Genomic DNA, 14,817 nt, shown 5'->3' on the forward strand with positions numbered 1-14,817 from the left:
ATTTTCCATTCTCTCAGTGTCACAACTCTGTCTTTGGCTCGCACGAAGCAATGAGTAGGCCGGCCATATTGTGTTGACATTTACTACATATCTGTTGCTGACTGTTTACCAGACATTTCAGCCTTACCGGCATGAGGGCACAAAGTATATATCCTTAATGACAAAGATTCAACTCCAACAAAGGCCATAAGGAAGAAAAAGACCATTGCTGTGAATTTGGCTCTTCTATTTAGCCCTTTTTTATCTGATCCCAGATTAGTAGGAAGGCTTTTTAACTCTCTTTCCCTCACGGGGGACCTGTGATCAGCTCTAGGCCTGTCGCCATCTATGAGCCTTCACTCCAGAGCATGAGGAGTTGCAATGATCGAGATCTGAAAGTAGCAACATGTGAAAGAATGCCTTTTTCCATCCAAAGCCTCTGTCTCGTGACCCTATGACCTCATCTCTCCCTGTCCTGCCTGAAAAATGACTTGCTGTGTATTTGAGTGCATGCCCTCAGTGTGATCCCGTCTCTCTGCTCAATGGTAAAGAGGGCACAGAGCTCTGGGAGGAAACAGCTGTGTGTGGATTTAACTAGGAAAGTGGGGTCTGGATGTTGTGGTTTTGGCCTGTGGAGATAGGCCTTGGATCACTGTGGGGCAAAAACACATAAGATAGACACAAAATGCATAAACACAGCTATACACACATGCACAAACATACTGGTCAGACTTTTGTGAGTAGCCTATTGTAAACCCTTGGGAGAATGAGAATAACAGTTCTCACAGTCCACATCCTTGATACAACAGAGCAGCATTTGTTTTTGAGTGATTTTTCTGTGAATGGCCGGTTTGTTGATCAGGGATTTTACGCAATATCACATTCTCTTGAGATGTTCACATACTATACAGTTAAAGTTCAGTCTAGAAATGTTTTGACTCTGTTATATTGCATCATTTCACATTAACATTCCAAATGCAGTCAACAGTAATGGCCACAAACAGGACACATCAAGACCTTGCTGAAGGATGAAACAGCAAAGTGTCATTGCTTCTGGCATAGTATTTGATGCTGTTGGTTTCCTAGCCTTTGAGAACAGGTCACATGTTTTATAGTCCTCAAAGGGTTTGCGGTCAGAGTTGCCCTCAAAGAGGAGGCCCTTGGCTTAGAGGGATTTGGCCCGGTGAGCTAAGGGTTTGGCAGGGCCTTTGGATGATGGAGAGGCAGCTGTTTACTTGGATAGAAGCTCTGCCCCCCCCCCCCCCCTCAACTTTATCCCTCTGCTGTCTGACACTCCCACTATAATGAAGGGCCTGGTTAAAACCACCCTGATATTATTGCACTCTTTTATCCACACTCACAGACACACACACACACACACACACACACACACACACACACACACACACACACACACACACACACACACACACACACACACACAACCAAGGTCAATTAAACAGATGACTTTCATGTGAGTGCTAGAGTTGCAAGGCTGAGAGGTGACTGTAGTGTTGGATTACACAAAGCTAAGAAGGCTACTGCTCTCTCTACAGTATAGTGTTTGATTCAGCAGATTAATTTTCCTTTGAATTCACTTTTTCTTGTTTTAAGTGGGCTGTTTTGAAACATCCCATAATCAGCATGAGTAGCATGCCTAATAAAAAAGTGTGTCCAACTTTCAAACTGGTTTCGGTGTGTGCTCGGATGCAGGCCAGACTGGGAAGAATGCACCAGACTGCATTATGAATGAGGCTCAGCGTTGGGTTTTGTACCTTGTAAATCATTAAAAATGGGTACGTGCTGGGGGCTGGTTGTACTTTAGGGAGACATTCTAGCCACGTAACCTTTATTTCTGATCTTACTCAACAACACAGATGAAATTGCTACCTACAAACCCACACAGCAAGCAGCTGACACAGACCTGTGTTAAACAACCAAGCCTCTTTCATCAGTTTCTTTTGTTTTAAAGGAGCAATACACAAGATATGCACTCAATGTAATCATAAAATTACCTTATTATATCATCAGACATAAAAGAAACATGCTATGTTGAGTGTTTGCTTCTCTGACAACAATCAGAAGCCATGTACAGTATGTTGTCTTCCAAAGTTTTAATACCAAGTGAGCTACCTTTATTTCTTTCAGTTGTCATTTCTTTATGTCTTTATTTGAGTCTAATTAACACGAGCATGCCAAGGCAGTACAGCTCAGCATTCACTCTGACGTCACAACAGTAAAGGTGTCCGAGTCACTCTATACTGTCACACCAAAAATAGTCTTAAAACAATAACAGGCAGGAACTAAAGTTCACAACAAGGCAAGGGAATGTAAAATAACAACATAAATGCTTCACATAAATGTTGCACATGAAAACATAAATTATACCTCAAATGTAGTGAATGAAAGTTCAATAATAATTATATCTAATTGTAATCTTCATTAAACCCTTAGCTGCTTGCTAAATATATTAAATCCAATAAATTACCAATAAATTAGTAGAATTAACTCAAGTAATTAAAATAATTAATGCATTAATTAAGGTTACAATATTATACCTTCTATATAAATTCCATGTTCAGATGATTTTTTTCACAAAAAGATTTTGCAATATTTTGTCATGAAAAAGACCATGTAGAGACAGGGGGGCTTGTCCATAAAGTTTTTCTATGTTGCACCCCAGTGTATCTGAAGTAGTAGTGTTTCTCTGTATAAGAAAAGACAAACAGAACACAAACTACGATAGAGCATTTTGTTACAGAATTTTCCTACAACCACCATGCTAGATGCAACAACAACCTTTGCACTGTTCATCTGAGAAATCTTTTTATCTTTGACTTTTGCAACCACCACCGGAAGTTCTTGTGCTGGAATTTGAATTAGCTTGTATCATATCCCACAGGTTTAAGAACAATACCTTCCCCTGTGGACTGCATACAAGAGCTTTAATTTCCTGAAGTGGATTAAGGCAATGTAGACACACCAGGCTATAGTTTACAGCATCTGGACTGAGTTATCTCACTCTGCTGACCTCTCCCTGCTAAAGCTACCTTCTTCTGTTTGGCCATGAGGCCACTGAGCAGGGGAGAACATCAGTTATCCAGCTTATCAATGTTTAATTAGACTTTCAGCATATCCCTAGTGTCTGCAGGATCAAGTACCACTGACAGTGGAATTCTCAGGGCAGGAACAAAATAAAACAATTTGTCTCAGCTTTTTCTCAATAACAAAAGTAAATCCAAATCAGGTCATGCTTTTTATTGAGAACAGTAAATATGATTAAAATATTCTCTGTGTAAGATTCATGTTTTTGGCTTTAACAAAAGTGAATTATTTTGGCTAAGTAGGACCCAAGGGTTTAGCCTCAAGCTGAACTTGGTGGAAGGGGGGCTGTGTATGAGGCACTCACTGTGGTATTAGGTGAAACAGTGACTGGATGTGATGGTTTGGTATGGCAGACCTCCAGGCCATCATGGATCAAGAAATCCCTCATTACTACTTGGCCAACCCTCCTTTTTCCTCAGCTCTGTATTATAACTAAAACCACATGTTGTGGACGCTGTGGATTCCCAGCATTGTACTAAAGCCATGTGCATGTGTGTGTGGGCACATTTAACAACAATACTGGAGAAAAGCACTTTACCTTTTTCATCACACTGCCTTCATTCAACTTTAAGTTCAAGCTTTGCAATCATCTTAACCTGCTCTGTCAGAAATGTGGCACAGTGAGCACATTAAATAGTACTTACCCTCACACTGCATCTTAATCCAGCCTGCTTTATGGACTCCATGTGCCATAAAGAGGAGAATTACTCTTCCTTTCTTACTATGTTAAAATACATCTGTTTGACAAACGCTCTGAGCGGCCTGCAGCACGGCAGCTGGAAACTTCCAAAATGGAAAGAGAGGGAATTTTGATCTTGGACAGCAGAGGAATGGAAAGCACTCACAATGGCATCTTTATAAGAGATGATGCAATGCTATAGCCACTCTTTTGTTAAACAATCTGCAAATCACCATATTGTGACAGGGGGTGACGCTATCATGCATGAAGAAATCCTAAAGATGAAATTTAGCACTTGAAGTCAATATTTGTTTTCCCTGTAAAGATACTTCACATTGTCCCTGAAATACTATGATCCAGACAGGCTTTGCTGTTGCCTGCCTTTGGCGCTACATCCTGTGGAGTATGGAGAAGGGGCCTGCTATCCCTGCTGATTTGGGGAGTCTGAATACCCCACCCAAAATTAGGGGGTCTCTATAGCTAACACCCACCACAGTTGAATACCGACTGCATTACGTGTTGAGTGGCTGACCAGAAACATGTGCCTGGAAATGTATATATAAACATGTTCCGCTGTTCTGCGATGAAAAAAGGAACCAAAATGGTTATACAATCAAGCACAATAAAGAGGAACATTTATTATATTTTCTTTTGGTTTAATTATTGCCCTCTGACTCAGCAAGTGGCATAAAAGCTAAACCCAATCCAAAAACAACAGGTGTGTGGGAAAGAGTGGAAACATGCGCAGGGAGTAGTTTCTGTTTCTCCCTTCTGAAACTTTTTAATAAGATGAAACCACATCAGTGAGGGGCTTGCTTGAAAACTTCAAATAGCAGAGACATAAACACATGAGACATACATTAAGTCTTGCCTGGTCTGCCTTATATGCAACTTAATCAAAAGGAGTGCTTTTTAACTATTATGGCTACAAGAAAACAATAAAATAGCACTTCCTTCTGCAAGTTTTTTGTGTTGGTTTGTCTGATCTACACAGAAGACTGTGTTTTGTAGTTGGGAGTGGCTTTGAACGTGGTTTAACTAACAGAAGGCTTTGAAAAGTCAGCCAAAAAACAATTTGAGTTTTGTACTTTTTTAATAAAAATCTGTTAGTTAAATCTGTTTTCACATTTCATCTGACATTTTTTCGTTCTTTCTTTGTCTCTTGTTTTTATAGATGAAGCACAGCCTCTGTCCCAGTTAAACATGCCCCTGCTGGCCCCGGGGCCCCTCCCTTCGCTCGCCACCCCACCTACTCCACCCATGGACTCCCCCATGCCCTCAGTGTGTCCCCTCCTGCCCAACCCCACTCCCCCTCTGATCCCTCTTTCCTCCTCCACCTCCTCCACCTCCTCCTCCTCCTCCCTAGGAAGCACCAGCGCCAGCTCAGAGCAGCCCGGAACTGGACTCCCAGTTTCAGGAGCCACAGGCCCCCAGGGTTCCAACAGCCCGTCCAATCCAGAGACAGAGGAGGACAAGGCGAAGAAGCTGCTGTACTGCTCTCTGTGCAAGGTGGCTGTCAACTCCCTGTCACAGCTGGAGGCCCACAACAAAGGTGGGTTCATCTTAAAGCTTGGATTCATAAAATCTGCTTTCTTCACCTGATTCTCCAATTAGCTGACATCAAGGTCATGCCGGATTAATATTACTATTGATTAAATTTGACGTTTCAGAGAATACATTTCCTTCTCATGTCTGGTTGGTTCTACTCTGTTCACTTAAATCACACACAGCTGTTTTTGCTATAGAATAAACTATACACACAATGCTTGTTTGATAGATTATGCAGAGAAAAACCAACAGAGCAGCTTTTAAAGATGCTCTTGTGATTTTTCAAACTGCTATTAAACTGCTTTGAAAATGCTGGAATGAAAGGAGTGAACTGTGCAAAATATTTTTATTTATTTAATTTATTTTATTAGGCTAAGAGAAAACCTGAGCCAAAAACAATTCCTGGACATACTGGTCACTTGTTTCACTACCTTTGTGCATTCATTTAATGCATGTCATTTTGATATTTTCTGTCTCTCATCGGCTTTCCTATCTAATGAAGGCAATAAATAAATAAAATACTTTGTTTAGAAAATCACACACATACTGGCAGTGCAACTGTATCAGTTGATGGCTTGACTGCGACCCAGCAGAGGGCACAGAGAGGATCAATGCTAAGCAGATAACTGATCTGTTTGACACCGACAGTCTCAACCCATGAAACCGATCACTCATGTTCTGGTTTCAGGGGCTCGATGTTGTTTGCGCTACCATCCAGCACTGCTTACACAACCCACACAAGACATGATAACTCAAAAACAAAATCTCTCCCACTCCCCCAACATTCATGATTAGTTCTTTGATTTGCTGCACACAACATAAAAACTGTTTCCTTTTAGCCTGGAGCCTTCCATATGAAAACTTTGCAGAGGACGGTTACCACTGCAGAAGGGAGTTAATCTGGGGAATAAAAGAAAAATAGGGATTGTATGTGGGGGAGCTTACTACAATAGCAGCTTGAACATTGTGTCAGGCAGCTTTCACACGTGAAGACACTTTCTCAGGGCTGCGAACAGCCCTCAGGTTTCTGCTGCCTTCTCTAATCCGTCATGTCGTGCCAACGGAACTCTCCTTTTGACCTTGTCTGCCTCTGAGGACATGTTGTTTCTGCTGACCTCCAGAATTTATTTCACTTTGTTATTCACTCTCCTACTCAAAGAAAAACACAATATACAATGACTGTGTAACTGTAACCCATTTGCTTTGAGTAATGTCTGTACAAGCAGCTTAAACTGACTTGAAAGCAGACAATGAGAACCTCTGAGATAATGTTTTGAACAAGAAAAGTGCTATCGTTGCCACCATAATAATTAGATTATCCGTGCTCTTTCAAGCACTGATAAAAGTAAAAACACACTTACATTGCATCTGCCTATTAGCATGTTTGCAATGTACGTACACATGTAATATATAAGGAGATCACAGTGACAGAGGCCACAGTCTGCTGTCAACAAGCTGGCTGCTAAGTTCAACCCCTGGATGACTTAGAATTGAAACAGTCTAATCTCTGTGAGGGAATTTGTCTGGAAGCAATCACTCAATTCAATTCTCAAAAAAATGTGCTTGTTAAAAGGAATTAAAAATAAAAGCACATGCTGTTCAGAGATCAGGATATGAGCACACAAGGAGAAAAAAAAAAGCATGATGTGCAATGTTATTTCAACATTCATCCAACTGGTTCCTTTTAAATCATTTTGTCTTTATGTGTGTCGTCTGCTTGTGTGTAAGTTGACACTGAGTCAACCTTACAAAGGCAAACAAAAAAAACCCACTAGGCCATTCATTGTCAGACCGAAATAGAACAAAAGAAAAGAAACACCCAAGAGCACATTTCTGGCCACAAGCAAAATCTGTCATTCCAGCCCCTTCTCCTCCATGTAGCCCACAGCGTCCATGACATCCAACAGCCCCCACCCCCACCATCCCACTCAAATGCTTTATCTTTACACTGTAACCTTAACTCTGTTCAAAGCGGGTTTAGAGAGTGACTCAAAGTCAGAGCCAAGGACAGCGGGATATTTTACTTTAAGGGTAGAGAGGCAGAGCATGATGGGAAGTGGTCGGTGGGTGGGTCATGTTTACATTTTTTAGTCAAACCCAGAACATTTGATCATTAAAAGAGAAACTTTTTTTGCATTCTCTCTGATGTACTCCTTTGTGAACCACTTTAACGAAAAGGTTATATGCAAAAGCCCCTCTTGGTCTTCTTTGGGAATAAAGCAAAGAAGAGAGTGTTTGTTCAAATTAAGAAAAAAATGACTTCATGTGGGGAAACGGAGATGTAAAAACTGGAGTTGTGCCTCTCTTAGATTATTCTAGAGCTCCTGTAAAGACCTTTTTGTTTGTGTTGATGTCAGGGAGCCCCATGGACAAAGCAGTACCTCTGATCTCACAGTGTTTTAAACATATACATTTTTATTTACTAGTTTGTATCTACAGCCTAATAAAATATGCCCTCTTCCGATTGCACAAATGATTGACAAAATATATGATGATGATAATAATAATAATAATAATAATAATAATAATAATAATAATAATAATAATAATACATTTGTTTTATTTAACGCTTTCCTAAATACCCAAAGAGTCTTTGACAAAAAACAAACAACTAATAAACAAACAAAAAAAGCTCAATGTAAGGGGAAGGATGGGTTTCAGTGATTGTAGGCAATGTTGAAGAGGTGAGTTTTTAAAGATTTCTTGAAGGAGGCGAGTGTGAGGAAGTCCCAAATGTTTAGAGTATAGTCTTACAGCAAAAAGCATGAAACTCATTTAAATACTGACTCTTCTGTTACCAGTATGGCAAAATACTCTTACAGCTACTACAGCATGGTATAATAGTACTTTACCCAATGCATACATATGAGGTGATAGTGTAAAAAGTACAACAGTCATAATCAGAGGCAGACTTCATATCCATCCCAAACCTGCTTTTCATCATAACCCAGTCCTAAATCTAAAAAATGACATTTATTGTCTAAAGTTTTTTTTTGTTTTTTTTTATCCTGACAATGAGGGTTCAGTGGTTCAGCTCCATCATTGATGTTGTCACATGAACTTTAGAATTTACAACAGTCCAGTCTTTATGACCTTACATCACTCACTCCTCTGAATTAAAAACATTATCAAACAGACAGTATGGACATTAGAAGACAATGGAAAAGGCTTTGAGTTAATCTCACAGAGCACCGCTGTCTGACTGCAGCCCTCTAGTGGCAGAATTTAGCTCTACAACTTTAAACATGCTCAGCATGTTGTGCATATGTGGGAAGTTATTGGGAGTGTCAAGCCAGTGGTACATTTTCTTTTCTTTTCTTTTATGACTGATATTCATCACTGTCTCCATCAGTGTTGCTGCATTGCAGAAGAACACTTCACCTCATTTATTTAACTCCAGCAACCAGATGGAAACAGTATGACTCATGCGTAATAAATTAGGATTCGTACCCAATGTACTTTTTAAAAATTGTATTCGTAACTTCTGATGGTTTGGTTGATTGGTTGATTGACATGTGTTTTTCTTGTGTGTGTGTGTGTGTGTGTGTGTGTGTGTGTGTGTGTGTGTGTGTGTGTGTGTGTGTCTGCAGGAACAAAACACAAAACTATCCTGGAGGCACGTAGCGGGCTGGGCCCGATCAAGGCATATCCTCGCCTGGGCCCGAAGCCCATTGGTGAGCAGGGAGGGGGGCCAGTGGACCCCAACACTCAGGAAAGAACCTTCCACTGTGAGATCTGCAATGTGCGGGTCAACTCTGAACTGCAACTCAAACAGGTAGGAGAAAAATAATAGTCCAAAACATTACTTTTATTACATTGATACTTTTTTTGAACATGGGAAACATTAAACATATTGTAAATGGGAATAACTTATGTCCCTGTGTTCTTTCCTTCAGCACATATCAAGTCGAAGACACCGGGATGGCATGGCAGGCAAGCCTAACCCCCTCCTCAGCCGGCACAAGAAGCACAGGGGAGCTGATTTGACGGTAACCTTCAAATTTTCATTGTTGAATTCCTACTCCTCCTTTTACTGCACAGAGCCAAAGAATAGATGGACAAAAATAGTAAATAACATGATTTAGGACATTGGAGTAGGTAGAGTGTGTTAATTTGATTACTACAAATATTTACCAGTTGTTCTGTTTTTTGACTATTCTTTAATATCTCAACTTAGACGACAGTCTACATGTGTCAACCCTCTGGAACAAATCATTCTTATCTCCCTCTCTCATCTCTTCACTGTTTTCATTTGTCTCTTTGTCTGCAGTCTTCATTGACTTTCTCCAAGGATCTCACCAAAGCTTTGGGCGCGGGTCTTTTGCCAAGCCCCTTGGCTGTTGCTGCAGCAATGGCCGCCGCAGCATCCTCGAACCAGCTGGCTCTCCGTGCAGCAGGTCCTGCACCCCATCACCACCATCACTTATTGCAAGGCCCTCCTCTTAGCCACGCCATCCTGAGACCCGCCCCTGGGCCTATCCGCACCACCCACGGGCCAATTCTCTTCTCTCCCTACTGACACATCCCCTTCTGACCTTTGCCAGTCAGGGACAGCCACTCCAAAAGCACACTGTGAATATATGAACATGATCAACAAACAGCAATTGATAAGGGACATAAAAAGATCCAACCATTTAGAAATCAAAACAAGGGAATGGAGCAGTGGACTGGAGCAGAAAAATTTCTCTCTTTCTTACATTTACCTGAAACTCTCCCTTCATTTCAAAGACTTATGAGTAGATGGAATGAGGAAAGGAGAGGTTTTCATTATGCATTGAACTCCCTTGTACATCTCTCATCCTCCCTGGTTCCCCCTCCCTTGCACCGTGGCCCCATCATGGCCGCCTGGGTAGCTACAGAATAGACACACGCAAACCTTTCTGGAAACATAAATTCACATGTAGTGTTACATAGTTAGTATGGGCCAGGTTGGGTTCATCATCCTGTCATCACAGCTCAACGTAATCTTCTCATCCTAAGCACCTCAAAAACCAAGACAATAATGTCATCTCAGTAGGGTAGCTGCTTCCATCAGTCTTTTGCTGTTAGTGCCACATGTAGCAGTGGCGGCCTCCTCGGTACTGTACATGTCCCCTTCTGTGCAGAGGCCAGCAACTCTTCATTTTGTGACACTTGTTCGTCGCTAGGAACAACATCACTTCGGCTGACAGGCAGGTTGTAGTCTCATCCTAACATGACTGATGCTTATAGAGGGAGTTGGGAGGTGTTGGGGTTCAGAGAGCCAAAAGGTGACTGTGGGGAGTTGCGCTCCCCTGTCATTTCCATGAGAGTGTGAGGTGAGAGGGGGGATGGCACGGGTCAGCAGATGGATTTACCCCAAGTAGCATGCAGACACACATAAGCCCAAACAAATCTATGTTTTAAAATAGACTGTATCAACAAAGAAACGCTAAAGTGCACGTCTGCCAACCTCCATAACAGTCAGAGAAGGGCTTAGCTAAAGGGTGAGATGGCAAAAGTCATATATGTACTGTAATGCTACATTTGAGCTCAATCTTAACATGTGTTTGATGGCAATAATCTGTTCGTTTTTTTCAGTGATTGCAAACAATGAACTGGTGAGGCAAAGTTCAAATCCATTCTGTGTCACATCCGTGCACACTTAGCTTTCAAAAAAAAACTATTTGACATCATCACATCCTCAGAGTCTTTATTCACTGTGTCGGTCGGGAGGTATGAATAAGGTGTGACCTTGTGTACTGATTTATTCATCTTGTTACATTCATGCAGCCTCTCCTGCCTCGTGGCCTGCAGGGTCAGGCCTCCACATAACTAAGTTGAACTCTTTCATTTCTGCCCTGCCATCCTCCTCCTCACCTTCCCCTCATCTTCAAAGATTTGTATGAGTGTACAGTAGAGGTCACATCAACACTGACAAAACCAATAATGCTTAAAGGAAAAAATTATAGAGAGGAAGACAAAAGCCAAACACATGCTGGACACGCTGGAGTGACAACCGAGCCAGTGAGGGTCACCAAGAGCAGGGAGGGAACCAAGACGTCCAGCTCAAGGCATCCATCAATATTTCCTGTCTTACAACTGAAAGCCATGAAGCACACCATGATTTGTTTTCTTACAAAAACTAGTGAGCACTTTGATTCGTTTGGTTTGGACTGTTGATTTTTTGCATTTATATCACACTTTAAAAAAAGAGCAAACTAGAAAAGACAATAAAAATATTTTTGTAGGTAGGAATGGTTAATATGAGCAAAGATGAAGTGTGGGATTATCAATAATAAATTATATATAAATTGACAGAAGGTTGACGGACAGATGCTAGCTAAGCTTTAGCAAACTTTCACCCTTTTCTGAGCAAGATGTACAGTACACTGTGCCCTTTCATTGAGAAGCAATGAGCTCTAATGTCTTACCTTTGTCTGAATATTGCAATGCAATGAGCAATTTTTATCGGAGTGACTTGTTTTCATTGTGACATGTTGTGACATGTTGTCTGGAGTCATGTGTAAACTGGGAGCAGCCAGCTGATAGACCTTTTCTGTTCTTCCATGTGGAGTGTGAGCCTTCGAAAGGGACTGAGAGTTGGACAGAGAGCAAGAGATACAGAGGTATAGCTGGGTTTAGGGACCGACCCTTCATATTAAAGGGCCTTTTTACTATGGTAATCTCTGCTTGGGTGACAGGGTACAACGCCAGTTATCTAGGGATTAAAGCTAATTTTATGAGTTGGACTCACTGACTTGCTTATGTTTTTTTTTTCTGTGTGAGAAATGTGTTTAAGTGAAACTCCTGAGGAACATATCTATGCCATTACATAAAGAAGATGCTGACTTGGTGTCAGCTTCCACCGTTGTGCTCTTTTGTTTTTTTTGTTGTTGCTGGGTAAACCTTTGCAGAGTTCAATTAGTGAGTGCGAAACTATTCCAGGATCTGTGCTCTTCTTCCTGTTGGTGTGTGTACCATACGTATTCTAGTGTTTGTTGGGACCTGCTCTTTCCCCACTTCCCACCAATTAGAGACAAACGGCAACCTGGACTTTTAAAAGTGGCCTAACACAATAATGGAGACAAAAAAAAAACCTGCACATGTTTGGTTTGGGAAGATTGATCAATCATTCTGGATTCTGTCAGAGACTTGATCAATGACTGAGCCTGCAATCTTGTCTCTGGTAGGTCAGCCAAGTAGCAGCACCACAGATATGTTCATTTTGTCCGAGATATGTCCATGATGTGGTAATTTCTACTACTCCTACTGATTCATTGTCATTATTCACATATGGGAAATAAATGTTAGATTTTCTGGGCAGGTATTTCATGTTAGCTGTGTTTAGGCTACTAGCCTTAGCCTTATTCTGCCCTCAGCCTCTCCAAGAGCAGAGAGAGAGATGGAGAGGCTCTGGTGTTATTTTGTCTTGCCAATAAAGTTATTTTTGAATTTCACTGTCAGAGGGGACAAAGAGTTTGTATGGCGAACTGTAGCAATACCTGACTCATTCTGGCTACTCTTGTTAATTGCAATAAGAAAATGAAACAATAAATGTGTATGTGAGTAAAACATTATAAATGTAATTTAAATGAAAAAGAAACGTTATTGTCAATACTATTGGTATTGAGAGAAACCATGCTGGGAAAAAAAGTAAATGTCAATAAATAATTAAATGAAATGAATGTCTTCTGGGGTTTTTACGAATCCATCAGGAGCAACCCTCCTATGGTTCATAAAGACATCTGTTCACTACAATATGTCACTTAACTCCTCTGACCCACTTATACGTCATGTTCTGAGAGTAAATGGAACCCAAAATTAGATATTCATCATGTCTCTGCAGTTCAAGCAACAAAAAAACTAAAAATGTGGACAACAGAAAATCTGATAATCATCTGATAAGTCATTTGGTGAGAATGAAGAGATTTATCGTGAGGTATGGCATTATTTGAAATACTATTATTGGGTGGACTTTAAGGAAGTTTCATCATAACATCTCACAAAGACGGAATTACTGTATTATTAATTATCCATGTTTTGAAATTTGCTAAATACATTTTGCCCAGAGACTCCTGTACTGAACATACAGCTATGTTGTACTTGTCCATTTTGAACAAGGGAAAGCTTCGTTAACATAAGAAATAAACACAAAGTTTACCATTGTACTGCAGTGTCAACACAAACATGATATTATTAACATTTAATCACAAAAAAAAGATGTATGTCCCTGTTTGTTAGTTTAAATAAATACATGGGTGTATCGCCCTCACTGGTCAAACGTTAAATCTGGGGGTCTTCAGATGATTAATGGGAAAGAAAAGAAGAAAAATATTCTCATTAACAAATAAAAAAATAATAATAATAATTTGTTCTCTATTGTCTTTCATTTGGGAAAACTTTAATAGATGTGGAAATTGGGGGAAATTAATTACTTCTTTTATAGGTAGATCAGTTGCTGTCTTTGTTCTCACAGATGCTGGTCAGACTTTCTATTGTGTCATCTTTATATTCTCAGTAAATCTACTTTACCACCCCTCTGAGCTTGGACTAACAAAGACTGAGGCGGGTCAGCAGGGTCTTTTGCTGTAATACAGCAAATACATTTGGACACACCACGCTGGATAACCAGTGATGATATCATTAATTTATCTAATGATGTCACTGTGTGATGAAAGAGATGAACTTTGCTGCTTGTGAACTTCATTAGTTTGCTGCAAGTTTAATTTATTGTCTTAGAAAACAAAAACACACATTACTCCAACAGTTGAGAATTTTTAATAACTACACGTATCAGAATTGTTCACTGTAATATAATTAGTCCACGCTACCCAGCCAACTATGGACCTTTGAACCGAGCGGTCCGGCTCGCATTTTGCGGCGTTTCCATAGACTAATCCCGGGAAAGATTCACAAATAACCAATCCATACCGTCCCACTTTTGGGACCCTTCCTTTGGGGTGCCAAGAATGTCGAGCCGACCCGAAAAGGTGGAGCTAAACACTGCAGTTTGTTGATTTTGTGAAAGAATCGACACTTCCCGTGTTACGTCGGTAAAAAAAACTCTGCCGTGTTTAAACCACTGACAGTAACACAGCTGATTGTTTATGTCTGTATTTCTCCTGGCGGCACACAGCCCTCTCTGAAACAAAGCTTGATTGGGTTTTTATAATAAAGAGTCACATGTCAGTGACAGAGTAGATGAACTGCTGGATGTCTTTCAGCGTTGGTTTTGTTTGTGTAGCGTTTTTCTCCTTTGTTGAATTTTTTTAGTTAGCGGTTAGCTGCTATCATGTGATGCTATTTACATAGCGGCTATCATCATCCGGTTTACACGCCGCCTACCAAATAGGGCACACGTGGCTGTGGAAACGCAAACGGGATCGGGCTTAATCGAACCAAACCGTAACAAACTGTACCGATCCGTACCGGACTGCTGTGTGGAAACAGATGGAAAGTTAATGCTGTAGTTTGTGACGATCCCAGATTGCCCAGTCATGGAATAAGGATGCTCATTGCCAATGTGATGTTGCCACCAATGGGGG

General features: G+C 40.7%; 1 protein-coding gene across 5 annotated transcripts in view; it reads left to right on the forward strand.

Annotated features, from left to right (window-relative positions):
* Nucleotides 1-13,327, forward strand: part of znf385a (zinc finger protein 385A) — a 62,155-nt gene extending 48,828 nt beyond the window's left edge. For all 5 annotated transcript variants that reach the window (XM_079358791.1, XM_079358792.1, XM_079358795.1 and 2 more), the window contains 4 exons: nt 4,938-5,315; nt 8,902-9,086; nt 9,208-9,300; nt 9,582-13,327. In XM_079358791.1, coding sequence (XP_079214917.1) covers nt 4,938-5,315; nt 8,902-9,086; nt 9,208-9,300; nt 9,582-9,830 — 905 coding nt within the window. In that variant the 3' untranslated portion in view covers nt 9,831-13,327. The remainder of the gene's footprint in view (nt 1-4,937; nt 5,316-8,901; nt 9,087-9,207; nt 9,301-9,581) is intronic.
* Nucleotides 13,328-14,817: the final 1,490 nt, after the last annotated feature.

Source organism: Symphodus melops (assembly GCF_947650265.1).
Source record: "Symphodus melops genome assembly, chromosome: 13".
Classification (NCBI taxonomy): Eukaryota; Metazoa; Chordata; class Actinopteri; order Labriformes; family Labridae; genus Symphodus; species Symphodus melops.